The 17,939-nt window shown below is 39.3% G+C and overlaps 1 protein-coding gene across 1 annotated transcript; it reads right to left on the bottom strand.

Annotated features, from left to right (window-relative positions):
• Positions 1 to 5,011: 5,011 nt before the first annotated feature.
• Positions 5,012 to 17,555, bottom strand: urm1 (ubiquitin related modifier 1). Its single transcript, XM_047805171.1, has 5 exons — positions 17,463 to 17,555; positions 14,216 to 14,286; positions 7,517 to 7,598; positions 6,440 to 6,488; positions 5,012 to 5,715 (listed from the first exon to the last, which is right to left on the bottom strand). Exons 1-5 carry the CDS (start codon positions 17,495 to 17,497, stop codon positions 5,647 to 5,649), a joined length of 306 nt encoding a protein of 101 aa, XP_047661127.1. The 5' UTR covers positions 17,498 to 17,555; the 3' UTR covers positions 5,012 to 5,646.
• Between the last annotated feature and the right edge of the window lie 384 nt (positions 17,556 to 17,939).

Here is a 17,939-nt window from a genome sequence, read left to right as displayed (position 1 = left end):
TCTTCACACGCGCTTATTTGAATTTTGCTGTATGTTCGTAAGCGTCTAAACAGAAGAATCTCGCCCGTGTGTGTGTGTGTGTGTGTGTGTGTGTGTGTGTGTGTGTGTGTGTGTGTGTGTGTGTGTGTGTGTGTGTGTGTGTGTGTGTAAATTTTTTTGTAGGAAATGTATTTTATGACGAGTCCCAGAGACTGATTGTCCAAACGCAATTCTTGTAAAATATAAAGTCAACCCAAGAATTGTGCCTGGACATCTGTTGCTGGAGATTCATCGACTTCATCATCACTATCATCATCATCATCATTATGATCATTATGTTTATTCCGAAGGTTGAAAAAAGAAGGCCTTGTTCACTTTTTCGTGTGCTTTAAAAATGACCTTATTAAGGTAAGATGGCCAAAATAAGGATGATTTATTTAAATGTTTTATGGAATGAAGTTGACTGCTGTATGGTTTTAACTGATGAGCTAATTTGGGTAAAGTAAGAATAAAAATACATAATACATTATAAAACATACTTCCGTTTCATCTATTTTGTGAGTATTTACATACAATAATATTCAGTCGAGGTCAACAAGTATAGGCCTATTTTATTCAAATTATTAACTATTTTAATTCTGTTAGTAAAAGAGGACATTAACTTTAAATGTGCTGTGAAATGACTCTACAGGCCTCACGTGTGGGAAAGAACAAACTGTGGTGTCTAATCTGTAATTTCGTAATGCATGAAGAACCTTTTTTTTTCTAAAAAGGTGTCTCCATAACATGGTATAAATCATTTTAGATTAAATAAGTTGTATAAGTTTTTATAGCTCACTAATACAAGATTACTGCAATATTTAACGTCCCGCTTAATGTTTCGTTTGAAACAAAATGATTCATATGTTTCAAAAATATCTGAAAAATGGCAATAACTGTGTGTATGTGTGTGTTTCGGGCCTCGGGCTTCTTCTGTAAGTCACAGAGGGAAAAGTGTCTGATTCTGACTGGATTTCATATTCATTCTCACAGTGTCGCTTGATTGTGCCGATAATCTGTCAGCACCAGTGGCTCCAAATCAATACACTGCTAATTACATTGCAAATGAGTTCTCAGTGACGCGTTTGAACAATCATCCACTGGAATTTGGGGGGGAAACAGAGAGAGAGAGAGAGAGAGAGAGAGAGAGAGAGAGAGAGAGAGAGAGAGAGAGAGAGAGAGAGAGACAGAGGAGTCAGCAGAAGGTGGGTTTTTTTAATGAACCTGAGAGGCTCCGAGTCGGGCTGCGTCCCAATCACTCAGTACTGTACTAAATAGTACACTCAGAAATAAAGGATGTTTACCGCGTCCCTTTGGATATCTCTAGTGTCTTTGGTGTGAAAGTTTTACCTGGGAAAGTGCATGTGTTGTACCTGTAATTGGCTTATGTAAGTTAGGTTCTATTATATACATAGGCGTCTATTAAATGTACAGTGTCCTGTGTAAATACTAAAAATAATACCACTCTATTTAAACTGTAATTGTCATTTGTAAAGGTAAAACCAGCCTATAGGCGACACAGACCTGTACATGTATTCGTTATGGTTTATTAATATGAGTTATGCTCTATCTATCTATATCTATATATTACTATTAGATATGCGAATTCTATCTATATCTATACCTATTAATATGAGTTAATATGATATATATATATATATATATATATATGAGTTAAGTTAATCAGGTTTATTTCAGGTGAACAGGGGAATATTGACTGAAACATGAATAGTGGACGTATATCATTATAATTTTTATAAAAGAATATTATTTCATTGAATATTGAGACAAACACCGTCATCTACGATACAACATAAACGTGTTTCCTCCTAAACAAACCAACCCTGGCACCTGTAAGAGAAGGTCTATCTGTATATTCATCTGTCTGGTTGAAATGATTCGAGGAAACGAATATCCAAAATCTATTACTCTGTGACGGGAAACAAACTCATTTCTTCATCTAAAAATGAAAATAATGAAAAGATGAAAAGATTTCTTCATCTAAAAATAAAACACAAATGGACTTGAATTAAGATTCAATTTTAAACCATAAAAACCAAACGGAATATAAAGCTTAGCTAAACCCAATCTGTAATAACGTATGTAAAACTCTAAATGATTTGTATAAGGAGTTATTAGAACATATGACCTGATGTTAAAGTGAGTTCATTTCAGTCCAAGGCCTTGATGTTGACATGAAAGGCACCGATGGGAAGAGAGAAGAAAACACTTCATTTTACTGAACAAACCATTTAAAATACCGTCTGATTTCAATGAACTTGTACATTGAGCACTGACTCTATTCTCAATGCTTACTGTTATAACCCATCACACACACGTTATATGGCTTTATCTCTCTCCCGCCATTTTGATCTCGCGCGCCGCCGCCTTTCATCTCATTTCACATCATTTTTGCCGCCTTACAGTTTTGACCCTAAAATATAAATATCTTCAGACTGAATCAGGACTGAACCACCATCCAGAAGAAGCAGCAAACATGGCCTACGATTGCTGAAGAAAACTAGGCTGAGAAATCTTGAGGGCTAATTATAGTTTAGAGGAAACGTCCCATGTCCTATATAGCGAGAAGCCTATATAGTGTATATATTACAGGTATGACGTAATCATCCAGTGACGTCATAGTTTATTACACTGAGTTAATCAATAAACTACACATCGGTTCTATCCAAAGCCTATATATATGTGTGTAAGTAATATATATGTGTGTGTAAGTAATATATATGTGTGTGTAAGTAATATATATATATATATATATATATATATATATATATATATATATATATATATATATATATATATATATATATATGTGTGTGTGTGTGTGTGTGTGTGTGTGTGTGTGTGTAAGTAATATATATATATGTGTGTGTGTGTGTGTGTGTAAGTAATATATGTGTGTGTAAGTAATATATACTGTATATGTGTGTGTGTGTGTGAGTAATATATATATGCTGCTGACTGTAAAATGATTTTGTATTATTATAAGGTTGTAAGAGCAACATCTAATCTCACTAGAGTAAAATAGATTTTTAGAATAAAATATATTGTTATAAACATGGTGAAGTTTTAAAATGTTTTAGAATGTGTGTACAGTAGACTTTATTTTTTGTGGAGTCATTCAAATGTACTATTCCTAAAGATTTCACCTAAATATTCAATACATATTGTATAATATTAAAAATCCATTAAAATGTTTTTAGATTTAATAAAATACCTGCAACATGGCATAATTTTTTAAACCAATTTAAATCAAACGTAAAATTAATTAAGATCTCTAACAACACCAGTGGATGATCTCAGCTATTGTACAGTGTCCACTGTATGGGTATGTTTCATGGACCCCTAATGGTACTTGGATCTCACTTGAGAAGCCCAGAGTCCTGTAGATGTGTATGTTCTCCTCATGTTCATGGTTGATGCTATAGGCTAGCGGGCCGCAGACACCATTCAGCTTCCTGCATGACCAGAATGTTTAAGCAGCTCAGATATGTAGGCTGGTCAGAACTGGACTCCCTCAAGCCATCTTAGATCATCAAGTCAAGTAAAGAAGCTTTTATTGTCATTTCGACCGTATAGCTGTTGTAGTGCACAGTGAAATGAAACGACGTTTCTCCAGGACCATAAACTTACAGTCAAGGCTAGAAGATGTTTAAGATAATTATTTGCAATAGAAAACAAAACCAAGATTAGAAACGGTTAACGATTATTGTCACATATCAGTGACTGAGTGATATGATGTCCAGCTACGGTTTTAGTCCACGGATGGAGATTACTTTCTGCAAAGACGTTCCTCATCCTCCAAGCTGCTGGATGAAGCTTCAACCTGGACATATTTTATATCAGTTTTTTTTGTGTTATAATATGGCCTTTGGTTTGAAAATAAAATGCTAAAAGTAAAAAAAAAAACAGTGTTTACTATTAAATCCTCGCTATAAAAGTCATAAAAGGAACTGGCTCTAATAATCAGCCGCCATTTTAACTCCTGACCTCCCTGACAGGTCACGCCGCAGGAGAACAATGTTTACTCTCTTCATCTGCCTGTGCACACACACACACACACACACACACACACACACACACACACACACACACACACACACACACACACACACACACACAGGGGTGTTTTCTCTCCCTCCCTCCAGCTCATTAGCATTTGTATTATAGTTAGGCTACACTATTATCATACAGTTTTCCGTTGCAAATCGACTCTTCAGTGGATCCCGCGGATTCACCCCTAATGAATATTCCAGGGGACCCCAGGATCAGGAAATGGGTCTTAAAGTAGGATCAAAATCAATCTGCAACAAAAAAGACCATGCACTGTTTACTGCTATTGTTTCTGTAGGATGTGGAGATGTAAATCAGGCCTGCCACGCTCCTAACCAAAAAAAAAAAAGATTTAAAGGCTCTGTGGTGAACATATAAAACACTGGATTAATGCTACGTTATCCAAAGAAGGGATGAAATCAGAAGTGTAAGATCAGGGAGTGATTGGAAGCGGATTCCTCGTGTAAACCACCTCCGTATGTGTGAGATTAAATAACAGAAAATAGATGAAAAATATACTTTAGTAAATTATATTAAAACTAAATATTACATGTAAAAAAAAACATTTTATATATATATATTATTCATTAAATAAAATTTAAAATATCTATAGAATAAATCCACACTTATTTAATTATATTGTTAAAGCAACGCTGGGTGATTGGTCAGTTCATAAATATATAAATCCATTTATTTATTTATTTATTAATTAATTTATTTATTTAGCGAAACATGACACAAGGCACTCGCACTCGAAAAAAAGCTCAACACTCAAAAAAGCTCCTGATCTGAAGCTTCACTATACAGCAGCCTCACATAGAGATTAGGTCATATCATTTTCTTCTTTAAAAAATAAAAGCAGATAAAATGTCAAGGTGACACGGACGAGTCGAGGCAGAAATCGAAGCTACGACACCAAATGAAATGTTTTAGACTTAAGCTTTTATATTTGACTTTTTCCAAGAACCTCAGCATCAACGAGGCATTTATTAAAAATTTCTGTTTTACTTCAACAAAAAAAATTGCATTTCTGTATAGAAAAAAATACCATTCTATAAATACTAAAAATCATATTTATTTATTCACGAGAAAAGAAAAAAACCGTGATGTCCAGACGTAAATAAATGAAATGGAAATTTTGCTGTTTGGCAGCGAGAGTGTGAGTGATTGCTGAACGTCTCTGGAGAATCCATCTGCACGTCGGCTAGACGGAATGACCTCTGAATGCGCCAGTTGTGACCCCTTCCATCGAACCGAGGGGCAGGTAGAGGGCCGAGACCATCCTGTCTCAACCCGTGTTCCACTGACGGCCCGTTTTATTGGGCTAAAGAATCAAAACAACTCAAGACGTGCTCACTGGATTGGTCGAGAGGTTGGAGGATGGAGGATGGGTAGCGAAGAGCATCGAGAATAAAGGCATGGATATATGGTGTGTATGTATGTGTGCGTGTGTGTCTGTGTGTCTGTCTGTGTGTGTGTGTGTGTGTGTGTGTGTGTGACTGTCTGTGTGTGTGTGTCTGTGTGTGTGTGTCTGTGTGTGAGAATGTTTAGAGTCTGTTAACCTCCATGAAGTGTGGAGATGAAAACGATATTGTCCTGGTCCTGAAGCTGGTACTCCAACTCACCCTACACACACACACACACACACACACACACACACACACACAGTTCAAACAATTATGATTTCCAGTTATTCACTGAACAAAAAAAAACAAACACACACACACACACAAAAACACAAACACACACACACACACACAAACACAAAACACCACCATTAGCTGTAATGATCCGTGGCAAATATTTCTTGAAAAGGGCCTTAAAAAGCAAATCGCTCGTTCGATGTTTATTAGCGTGCGCAGGAGACGAGGGGCCGAGCTAAAAGCTATTACAGTCCAGATTTATGTTAAAGCCGTAAAAAGGAGCGACCCGATACCCAAGTTTAAATCAGTGCTTGATTTGTGGGTTTTAGACCATCATCGACAGTCCTCAAGACATCGACGTTTCCCTCATTGACCGTGTTTGTGTAAATTACAAGTAGATGCCAATATGTGGTTCTGCCTGAACGACTGACCTGCAGCGGCGTCCTGCACATCAGACAGACGGAAAAAGGAAGTGACACACGGCCCAGAAAAATGAGCAAGTCATTAAAACAGAGGAAGTGGACTGATTTGATCTCTCTCTCTCTCTCTCTCTCTCTCTCTCTCTCTCTCTCTCTCTCTCTCTCTCTCACACACACACACACACACACACACACACACACACACACACACACACACACACAAACACACACACAGACACAAACACACACAAACACACACACAGACACACACAAACACACACATCTCACCATCAGTTCCCAGTCCGCATCGTTGATCAATACGAGAATGCCGGGTCTCCTGTGCAAGAGAAAACAGAGACATTTCCTCGTTCACTGATAACATCGACGTAAAGCAGCTTCACCACAATTTATACAACATGTCAATAGATAAAGAGAGAAAAAAAATCACAAATGATCTGAAGGATCAAACATTCGCTCGTCAGCTTTAATAAATCGTTTACTGAAACAGGACAAAGTACAGCTGAGGTGCGGCTTCCTACGGAGGCTCGTCGTCTCCTACGGCGATGATATGTATAACGATATCCTTCTGTAGACGTGATGCTGTTCATCTCATTCTTACGTCATTTCACATTAAACACTTTCATCTTTTCGAGCCATCAGAATTATTCAATTATTATTCACTACAAACTGAGAAATTAGATTTCAGTTTAAATTCCATAATATTACAAATAATTGAACATTAATAAAAAAAAAAAACGTGTCCTAAAGTGGACTAAAACATACATCCTGTATAATACGGAACACGTTTACACATTTAAATCATTTACTTTGATCATTATTAATAATCTGATGGAGTGCTAGCGTAATAATACCGTAATAAACAATAATATCAGACAACGGCGTGACGCCGTCCGCACGTCTGAGGCTCGGTCATGCGCAGGATTAAAGTTCAGCGAATGAATTTCTGCCATGTTGCAAAATCTATACGCCGCTGTATAAAAGATGAAATCATCCCACAAAGGTGATGGATGGATGTCTGCATTAATTATGTAAAACGTAGAGCGATTGTAGTGCGGCGTAGTGAAAAAGCGATATGGCGACACATCCGTCATGTTCGAACTGCAAAACAGCTGGAAATGTCATCAAATTGTCATGAATGTAGCTTTAAACCGAATGCTAGTAATCTGTAATAATCTCTAAAACAAGCAGAACCTTAATATAACCTTAAAATAACATTAATATAACATTCGTGTAACATTTCAAAATCTAATATAGTCATTAAGTGTGTTATTTTATTCGTTCTCCGGCAAAGCCGATATGTGCGTGTGTGTGTGTGTGTGTGTGTGTGTGTGTGTGTACGCTTACACAGAATCTCCCTGCACAAAGAGCTCGGGCCTCTCCTTCAGCAGGTTCTCCTGAATCCACACTAGCAGCTGCTTCAAGTCCCCTGCAAAAGAGCCACAAAGGGTCAAAGGTTAGAGGTCGAAGTGCAGGGAGAGACAGAATCGGTCGAAGTGGCGCGACAGTGGGAGGGTGGGGCAGGCGGGAGGGAGGGAGGAGGGCTGATGTATGGAAAAGGAAAGCATTAAAATACTGCGCCACGCCGCAAAACACCGATTCGAACGAAAACGCGAGGCCTATAGTTTAGTTTCCGGATGGCCAGCGACGGCGGACACAAAAAGGACGGAGAAAACAGATGTTTTTGGGAACACGATGTCTCGGTAATGTGGCGTCTGTACGGCGTGGAAATGTGGAGAAGAGCAGGATGATTGATGGATGTAAACGTTAAACGCTCCCCATGTTGGAGCTCCGATGAAACAGAGGGTCGGTGTGTGTAAAGCGGCGTCGTCGTTTTAATCACACCATTTAATTCATCACTTCATAAAGACACACAGACAAGCGAGAAAACACTGAGCTTCAAATGGAACGGTCCGGGGACGTTAAACTGCGACATTGTGTGTGTGTGTGTGTGTGTGTGTGTGTGTGTGTGTGAGACTATACGGTGAACAGTGACAGAACACACAGCATCTGTGGTCCAGCAACATCAACACAGCATCATCAGCCTCCATTACAGGACTGAACCACTTTCCTCCTTAATACAGGGGTGATGAAGGGAGAGGAGCAGGAACACCTAAACATCAGACAGAAGCTCCTCTGGTCTGAGGAGAGAAACAGCACTAAATAAAAAAACCCAAAACTCCAGACATCCGTGTGACACACGAGGAACCAGCAGAAGAACCTCAGGGTGAGAGAAGACGTGTGAGATAAACACACGGTGTAAAGCACAGACAGAGCTTTCGGTCAGAAACAACAACAACAACAACAACAACAACAACAACAATAATAATAATAAGTTTTATTACACACAATGCTGCTGTATTTCATGTCATTAGATTTGAATTCCCTTCTTCCTTTTTTATTCCTCATATCTTTACTTTATTCGTTCCGTTGTTTCCTTCATCCTTCCATTTCTTCCTTCTATTCTCTCTTTTTTTTATTTTCTCTTCTTTCTTCCTTCTTTCCATACTTCTCTGCTTTCCCCTTCACGATACCGCTTTCTTCCATCTTTTTTATCCTTCCTTTTTCTTATCTTTCACTTCCTTCTCTCTTCCCGCCTTTTCCTCTCTGCTTTTGTCTTTCTTTTCCTCCTACCTCACTATATATTTGTTCATCCTTCTTTTCTCCCTATGTGCATCCCTTCCTTCCATTTGTTCCTTCCCTTCCTCGCATGTTCTCCTTCATTTATCTAGTTCCTTGTTTCAATTTACTTCATTCTTTCCTTTCCATTTTCCTTTCTTTCCATTCTCTCTCTGGCTTTCTTCCACCTTTTTGTCCTTCCATTAATCATCTTTCACCTCCTTCTTTTTTCTCTTTCTTTCCCTCCCTACTCATTGTCCTTCTTTCCTATGTTTCTCTTCCTTCACTCCTCTCATTCCACTCTGATTCGTCTCTCCTTCTTTCCTCTCTTTTTGTATTTATTCTCTATCAGCAGCCCGGGCCGCGTCGTCTCGTTCCTCGTGGTGCGTCGTGTCCCGTGAGATCAGTGAAACCTCCGCAGTGACTCAGACACGGGGAACACGGTGTGGGGGAGTTGGGGTGGGGTGCAGCGAGTGCTGGAGGAGACGTGGGACATGAGATACGGGACACGATGACGCTCCAGCGGAGTTTGAGCGAGTCGGCCATGGTGCTGCAGTAGTGAGTGTAAACAGATCCGAGAGGAACGTCGGTAAGCGCTCGCTGGGTTTCAGAGCGTCAGCATCAGCATGCGAGCGACGCGCTCCTTCACTCTCACTGTGAAAGGCAGCAGGCGAGCGATGGAGGCTGTTTCAGGTTAATTGGATCGCTGTCAAGCTCCTCGGCCGTGTAACGATCGCCGTTACCTCGCAGGCCGTCCGACTCGCGCCCCGGCGTCCATACTGAAGAGTGATGTCTGCCTTGGTGCAGCGTCCAGGCAATGAATATCGACGAGCTCTGAGAGCATGAGGCTAAAAACAGAAGCAATCACTTTGGAGCTCATCATTCGTCCACTGGGGCGAGTTTTAATAAAAAGGAGAGTGAGGGCGTGTCCTACAAACTGTGCAGAGATTCCTACACCTTCATCAATACTGCTTTTACGCTCGTTAAAAAAAGGAGTAGAGAGGATGAGGAGGAGGGGAAAAGGGAGCAGTCTGCACCACAGCAGCCATCACTAGTGCATGCTGGGATAGCGGCTAAGGAGAAGGACGAAGGCGTGTAGCGTGTAGCGTGGCGGCTAAGCACGATATTTAGGTGGTACGGTTATGCACAATGGTCGGCATTGTTGTTACGGTCTCCGGGTGGGAGGAGCTGACGTCATTCATCCTGATAGCGATAAGAGAGACGTCTGTGACAATAGTGTGTGTGTGTGTTTGTTTGTTTGTGTGTGTGTGTGAGCTCATCAATCACTTAAGGATTTGGAATATAAAACAGAAATTTCGCTGATTTATCACAATCAGTCGTCCATGACACCGAGTGAGTGAGATGTTTGACTCTCATTCTCTCTCTCACACACACACACACACACACACACACACACACACACACACACACACACACACACACACACACACACACAAACACACACACACACACACACACACACACACACACACACACAGACAACACATATATACATATATAGACAGAGAAGACTCAAGGTCATTTTCTGGTCTCAGAAAGGACCACATTCCCTCTCAGGGTTCACTTTTGTGGTCCAGTTGTCGTGGAAACTTCAGCGTCATGGCGATGACCTCGCTGCTGTTTTGCTCCTGTTGTTTTATGGAGTTTTGGAGGTCTGGTAAAACACACACACACCTCTGAATGTTGTAGACTCAGTGTGTTTGGAGGGAAAAAGGCTATGTGCACGCACACACACACGCACGCACGCATGCACACACACACACACACACACACACACACACACACACACATACGTGCAAACATTTTCCTGACTTTACACACAATCTGTGTAACAGCTAAATAAACAGAACACTCAGAAAGACCTGTAGAACAAAAATGACTGTGAGCTTTATGTCAAACCCTTAAATCTAATCTAACATCTGATCCAGTCTAATCTGGCCTGCCATTCCCACAGCACTGACTCTGGTGACTCCTTACATCAACATCTCAGAAGCTCCATGTAAAGCATTACTAAAGAACTAAAGGCAGCTCAATTTAACTTAGAAAGTAATATATTGCTCAAAGCTGTAAAAAGGACATTATTTATAATCCCACTTTCAGTGTTTATAATGATTTATAATCACACTCTCAGGGTTTATAATGATTTATAATCCCACTCTCAGTGTTTATAATGATTTATAATCCCACTTTCAGTGTTTATAATGATTTATAATCACACTCTCAGGGTTTATAATGATGTATAATCCCACTCACTGTGTTTATAATTATTTATAATCCCACTCTCTGTGTTTATAATGATTTATAATCCCACTCTCTGTGTTTATAATGATTTATAATCCCACTCTCTGTGTTTATAATGATTTATAATCCTACTCTCAGTGTTTATAATGATTTATAATCCTACTCTCTGTGTTTATAATGATTTATAATCCCACTCTCAGGGTTAATAATGATTTATAATCCCACTCAGTGTTTATAATGATTTATAATCCCACTCAGTGTTTATAATGATTTATAATCCCACTGTTAGTGTTTATAATGATTTATAATCCCACTCTCAGTGTTTATAATGATTTATAATCCCACTCTCTGGTGTTTATAATGCTTTATAGTCCCACTCTCTGGTGTTTATAATGCTTTATAGTCCCACTCTCAGTGTTTATAATGATTTATAATCCCACTTTCAGTGTTTATAATGATTTATAATCCCACTCTCAGTTTTTATAATGATTTATAATCCCACTCTCTGGTGTTTAGAATGCTTTATAGTCCCACTCTCTGGTGTTTATAATGATTTATAATCCCACTCTCTGGTGTTTAGAATGCTTTATAGTCCCACTCTCTGGTGTCACCCAGATGAGGATGAGGTTCTCTTTTCAGTCCGGTTCCTCTCAAGGTTCCAGAGAAACAGCTGTGGTGTAAAAACTCTGATCTTCAGGTATAACAAATGTTCTGGTATTTAAGCTGTTATCGAGACCTCCCTTGTACCGAGTCATGGCCTAATGTCAATGCCCTCATTCTCTTCACCCTCGACACCACTTTCACCCCGAGTCCCACCATGAAGCCTGCAGGAATCTGAGAGACACTGAGAGTGAGATCCTTCTTTCAAAAGAAGAACAGCACAACACCCCCTCCACCCACCCAAAAAAAATGACTGCACACAAAACCGACAGCACTCGGGCCTTTGTAAACGTCATCCCTCCCGCCTCAGGCAGGCCTCCCTCCCCAAACCCCTACCCCGCTCCATACCTTCAGTGTGACCCCGGCACTGGGCATAAAAGACCCATCGACAATATCACTGACCATATTTACAAGTGAAAGAGCCTCCATAATGGAGCAGTTAGAGAGAGAATGGCAGAGGCTGAGGAGGCTCACAGATGTTGGTGGACGAGAAGGAGGAGGAGGAGGAGGAGGAGGAGGAGGATGGACACAGGGTTCAGCTCTATTGTTGTTTAAATGAAAGTGAAGGAGAAGAGAAAAGAAAGAGAGGAGATTCTTCGGGATTAGAGCGGAGAGGTTTAACGACGAAATGATAACGATATCATGATAAACTGTCACTTTATGTGATACACTGTGAAGGTTGGGATTTGTAAAAAGGGTTGAATTTGAATAATTGTTTTTAAAAAAAAAAAACAATTAATTATTTATTTAATTATATACAAGCGTAATTAATTTAATAACTAATTAATTAAAGTTCTATTGGAGGCTGATTTAATGTGAGTGACATGGAATAGTAAAAGACTTAAAAACAAATAAAAAAAAGTTATACAAATAAACTAACAAAACGAAGGTTTGATTTTTTGTGTCTCTTATTTTCATTGCTAGTTTTTTTTTCGTACTTTAAAGCCAACGTTAATAAAGTATAAGTAAATGAACCTGCAGAAATAAACGGCATGATACGGTTTACGGAAAGTTTATTGCGATAAACGAATGTCTGATTTTCTCCACATGACGCACAAACTTTTTCTAAATAAATCTAACATTTATGTTCTGGGGTAAATCCAAGAAGCACGAGAAGGCTTCCTCTAAACCAGCGTGTTCCTGCCTCCGCCTGAGGGACAGGCACGGGGCGAGATGTATGGAGCTAATTAAGTTGTCGATAATGAGAATAGTCACGAATTGATTCGGAGACAAAGAGGGAAAGTCACTTCTGAAGGTACGAGGAGGTTCGATACGGCTCTCGGTTATTACTCGTGCTTGCTTTGTTCCCTCGCCTTTACCTCATTCCTGCAACAGCGCTTTATTCCTCTTACACCACAGACGGTGACTTGCGGCAGCGCCGCACTCTGTACGGCGATCACAGTCCAGAATTCAGCAGTGCCGTGATGTCATTCATACATTAATCGATCGTTTACCGTCTTCCTATTAAACTATCCTCTGTAAACCAATCAAAGTTCTCTGGAGGACTTTTTGTTCAGATCTAGAACAATTAACTGTCAAAGGAACATTTAAGAAACTTTCTTTCCCAACAAGGTTCCCTAAAAACGACTGAGGGACGTTAATAACACATCAACACATTAATAAAGAAATTAATATCAATGAAAACGAGAAAACATCTCCAAACTCTTATTAATCCAGCTCTCTGTACGGCTCTTTTCTCTTCTTCCCCTCGTCTGTCAGAGGCAGAACTCATTTAAAAAAAAAAAAAAAAAAAAAAGGTTCCATGTAGAACCCTTGTAGCAAGCCAAGAACCTTTAACTATCCAGGGAACCATTCAGGAAGACGCCCATTTTTCTTCAGTCTCATTAAAAATTCAACACTCTATGAATATACATGGGTATGCAAATCAGGACCCCCACTATGCCCACTAACGATATACGTATATATACACATGTCATGCTACCATGACAACCACCATCTGTTCACCGCTAACGTTCATCTTTTCTGTAGCTTAAACTTTCTAGCCTATCATCCTGTAGTAATTTGCATACGAGTCGTGATTGGCTGAATGAATATGAGCACATTTTGTGACATCACAAAGAGTCAAATCGTTTTTTTACACCGAAGTCTCTGCGTTTATGTTTTATAAATAATCTTATATACACATATATGTGTGATTTAGGATGGATATATTATGCAATAAACAAATAAAGATAAAAGACTAAATATTTAATAAAAAAATTAAAACAAATCCTTTAAAAGTTTTGGTTCATTTTTTTTGCCTCAGAATTCAAACTTTCAACATCAACACCAGCTCTAAGTGTGTTTTATCACTATTATGTCGTCATATCACCATCACACACACACACACACAAACCACACACACACACACACACACACACAAACCACACACACACACACACACACACACACACACACACAAACACACACACACACAAACCACACACACACACACACACACACACACACACACAAACCACACACACACACGCTGAGTGTACTCACAGGGCTCTGATTGGCTGGGAAGTGTCACATGGTGATCCTTGACTCCATCAAACAGCAGTTCAGCTCCTCCTCTGAAAGAGGAAACAAAGCAGAAGAAATGTTTCTGATGGATATTTAATGTATTCATCTTCATCCATCGCACACGTTTAGCAAAATGAATAAATAAGTAGGTAAATAAGCATCCACCGTGTACAAGCTTTAACAGCAGCTTCACCTCTGACTTTTACTAAGTGACACTGGAGACTACTTTTATACACAATACACAATTTACAAAAATACTAAAACTATTGACACCTTGTGGCCAATCAGAGTCCAGCATTCAACAAAGCTGTGGAATAAACAGAAGTGATTTTGTTGTAAATTAAAGCTGCACATGAAAACAGATCAGTTCTCCCTCGGAGACTCGCTCAGACTATCTAGAACAAAGCTATGTAACAAAACGCAGCACTTTCTCTCGTCCACGTTCCCTTGTCTCGGTCATCAAGAGGCTCGTTTGTCTCCGCAGTCAGACCACAGTAAGCTCTGCTCCTCAGACGTGTTCCATAACAATGTAGAACGTAATATATAGTAATACCTACACACTCTGATTCCACCGTTTATTCACATCCCAAAGTCACAAGGCTACACAAGTATAAATGCATCTGTCTGATAAATCACTTTAGGGAGTCAGAGATTTGACTCAGATAGAATCAGACAGATGACTCTTTGACTCCCAAAACTCTTTCACACTCCACAGCGAGTTACTAAAAGAGAAAGAACCTCAGATCACTGATGCACAAGCCAAACAAATAAAAACCTCATTCAGATACAATCTAATGATTAACAGATAAACAGATCAACAGATAAACAAAGCCCATGTGAACTTATACGAAGGCAGTGAAACGACAGAAAAGCATCAAATTACAGGGAATTTATTTAACCTGGCTCATTAAATCGGTGAAGCTGGGATTAATTTAGTCCCTTCCTTTTACTGACAATGATCTTTTTGATCATTTATTTTCTTTAATTTGGAAATATTTGAAAAAAAAATTTAAGGCAGTTGTGAAGCATCAGTGTTAAACTGAGTGAAATGTAAAATCCAGGAGCTGTGGGATTGTAACAAATCTACAGGTTTCCTCTAAAAGTAAAACCAGGATGAAATGCTGCTTATTCTACACACGGGGCTTTGATCTAATCAAACACGCCTGACCTGCGTGGAGTGGTGGTGTAAAGCGAGCGTCTGAATGCGAGGCGGTGTTGATGTTAGTGAAGCAGCGTGACGCTGAGGGAGATGCAGCAGCAGGTGCAGGCTCCATAAAGAGCGCTCACATCTCCTGCAGAAAGCCCAGTTGTCCTCCAGATCCTCGGCTTTTGGCCGCTGGCCCGAGCTCCAGCAGCACAGAGAGTCGGAGAGGCTCAGTCAGGCCGCTCACACACACCATCGCTCTTTTAAACACACACAATGAGCCGCCATTCCGCTTTAACTTAAAAGCCGAAAGGACTTTTATATGATGCCAAGCGTTAACTTTCTACAACGCGCGTGATCTCAGGCTGCGGACTTGTTCACCAGAGTCTCAGCTTTTATTCACTAAATGTAATAAACTTAAAGACAGACGATGATTTAAACCTTGTAATTATTTAAAACTCCAGACAATGCGTACGTTTAATCTGCAACCTCCATTTCTAAATGAACTGAAATATTTCTATTCTATATATCTATCTTGTAGTGTTTAATATGCAGCTCAAAAGAAGGGAAGGAAAGGGAAAGAAGAAAGAGCAGAGATTTGGGAGGAAGTTCAGAAGGAAAGAAAGAGAAAAGAAAGAACAAACAAATGTTTAGAAGTAAATAGGACTCATTTTGCCTGGAATTTTCACCGTAACGTATCCTCAACACACTGAGGATAATATGGTGATAACGGCTCCATTAGAAACCTGAGTATTATCCTCTAAAACAACTTAAATATGGAGTTTATTAAAACCTCTAGCAGCCGCTCGTTTAATCCTGTTCTCCTTTTTCTCCATTTACTTCTTACTTTATTTTCACTTGCTCTAGTTTCTTACTGCTTTGTTTTTTTACCCTCATTTTCTTCAGTTAGTGAATCAGAAACATTGCACTGATACTTTCAGGGTTTCAGTGAAGTTATGAAGTGAATTAAAGAACAAAACTCCACAAATGTATAGATGTATTTTTGATGATAATATTTTAAATACTAAAATGATTTGCTTATAAAAGGCATGAAAATGTTACAGATTTAATATTTAAGATAAACGCTATGTGTCCTGCACCTTATCTAGTGCACTACAGGTTCAGTAAGAGAGTCGTTTGGGCAGCAGCTTCACATGTAGAGCCACATGTGTAAAACCCTGCAGAGGATGTACTGTCTATGTTAATTAAGGAAGTTTAACTACATTGCAGTCATTGAATCTGTCCTGTTCACATCCATCACCATCTGGTTTGGTGCAGCAACTAAACAGGACAGGAACAGACTGCAACGCATAGTAAAAACAACAGAAATAATAACTGGTGCCCCCCTGCCCACCCCCCAGGACTTGTACGACACAAGAACCGGAAACCGGGCAGTAAACATCACTACTGCCCCTTCACACCCTGGACACAACCTCCTTCAGCTCCTCCCTTTTCTCAGGCGCTACAGACACAGGGACAGTTACTTACCCCAGACAATCACCCTGATTAACACCTCACCATCATTATATTCACTGCTTCATATCTATAAGTGCTGCATTATCAGGAGTCAGTCATCACATCGTCTGTATATATTACACACTACTGCTGCTGGATATTGTACTAAACAAAATAGTGCACAATATTGTTATTTACACTCTCACACTTTATGCACAGAACTGATCTGTTATATATTCTGTATTTATATTTAATTCTCATTCTGTTTATTGCATCACATCTGTATTGTCTTGTATAATACAGTCTTATTTATGTCTGTACTTCTGAGTAACAAACAGCTGGAACCAAATCTCTTGTGTGAGTCAACACACTGATCCTGGTTCTGGTTCTGGTTCTGATCCTGATCCTGGTTCTGATCCTGATCCTGGTTCTGCTTGTGATTGTGACATCAGCAGCAGCAGGACGCGAATTTCTCAAAACACATTTGAACTGAAATAAACATTCGCTTATAAAAGTGCGATAAAAGTGTTAACGTGTCAAATAAGTCACAAACAACATGTCACGTGATACAAAGCAACAAACAAACGAACTGAAACCGGGTGCCGAAGGCAATAAAACAGTACAAACCCGAACTCTAGGTGTACCGCTATGGGCGCCGCCATGACAGTCTCCTTAAAACGGAAGTGATCAAAACGCGCTCACAGGAAGTGACGCAGCGCGGGGAATAATAAAAAAAAAAACGTTCATGATGTTCGTTTGTCTTTTCGTGATCACTAATTGTTTTATTTAACTTTAATTTACATTTAATTCTATTAGATTACATTATTTAATAAACAGTAAATAATCCACAGTACAAACAAGATAAAAGAAATTCAAAAAAAACCAGAGCCAGAAAAAACGATAAAGGGAACTAAGAGAATTCTAAAATTGTAAAAACAAAACTAAAAAAAAAAGACAAAAGAAAAAATAAAATAAAATAACAAAAAACAAAACAACCACAAAAAACAAAGATAAGGGGGGGGGAGGTAGGGGGGGGGGGGGGGGGGGGGGGGGGGGGGATGGGGGAAGAAAAAAAAAAACAACAAAAAAAAAAGAAAACAAAAA

The sequence above is a fragment of the Tachysurus fulvidraco genome, chromosome 20 (genome assembly GCF_022655615.1).
Source record: "Tachysurus fulvidraco isolate hzauxx_2018 chromosome 20, HZAU_PFXX_2.0, whole genome shotgun sequence".
Classification (NCBI taxonomy): Eukaryota; Metazoa; Chordata; class Actinopteri; order Siluriformes; family Bagridae; genus Tachysurus; species Tachysurus fulvidraco.
Note: the sequence above shows the minus strand (reverse complement) of the source record. Positions and strands in the feature narration are given on the sequence as shown.

Bases quoted from the DNA above. Each gene is read 5' to 3' on its own strand.
- urm1 (XM_047805171.1), bottom strand. From the start codon at position 17,497: ATGGCGGCGCCCATAGCGGTACACCTAGAGTTCGG. The intron at 7,599-14,215 runs GTGAGTACACTC...GCTCTTTTGCAG, and splicing joins TCCCAGCCAATCAGAGCCCT to GGGACTTGAAGCAGCTGCTA. The intron at 6,489-7,516 runs GTAAGCGTACAC...TCTCTTGCACAG, and splicing joins TTTGTGCAGGGAGATTCTGT to GAGACCCGGCATTCTCGTAT.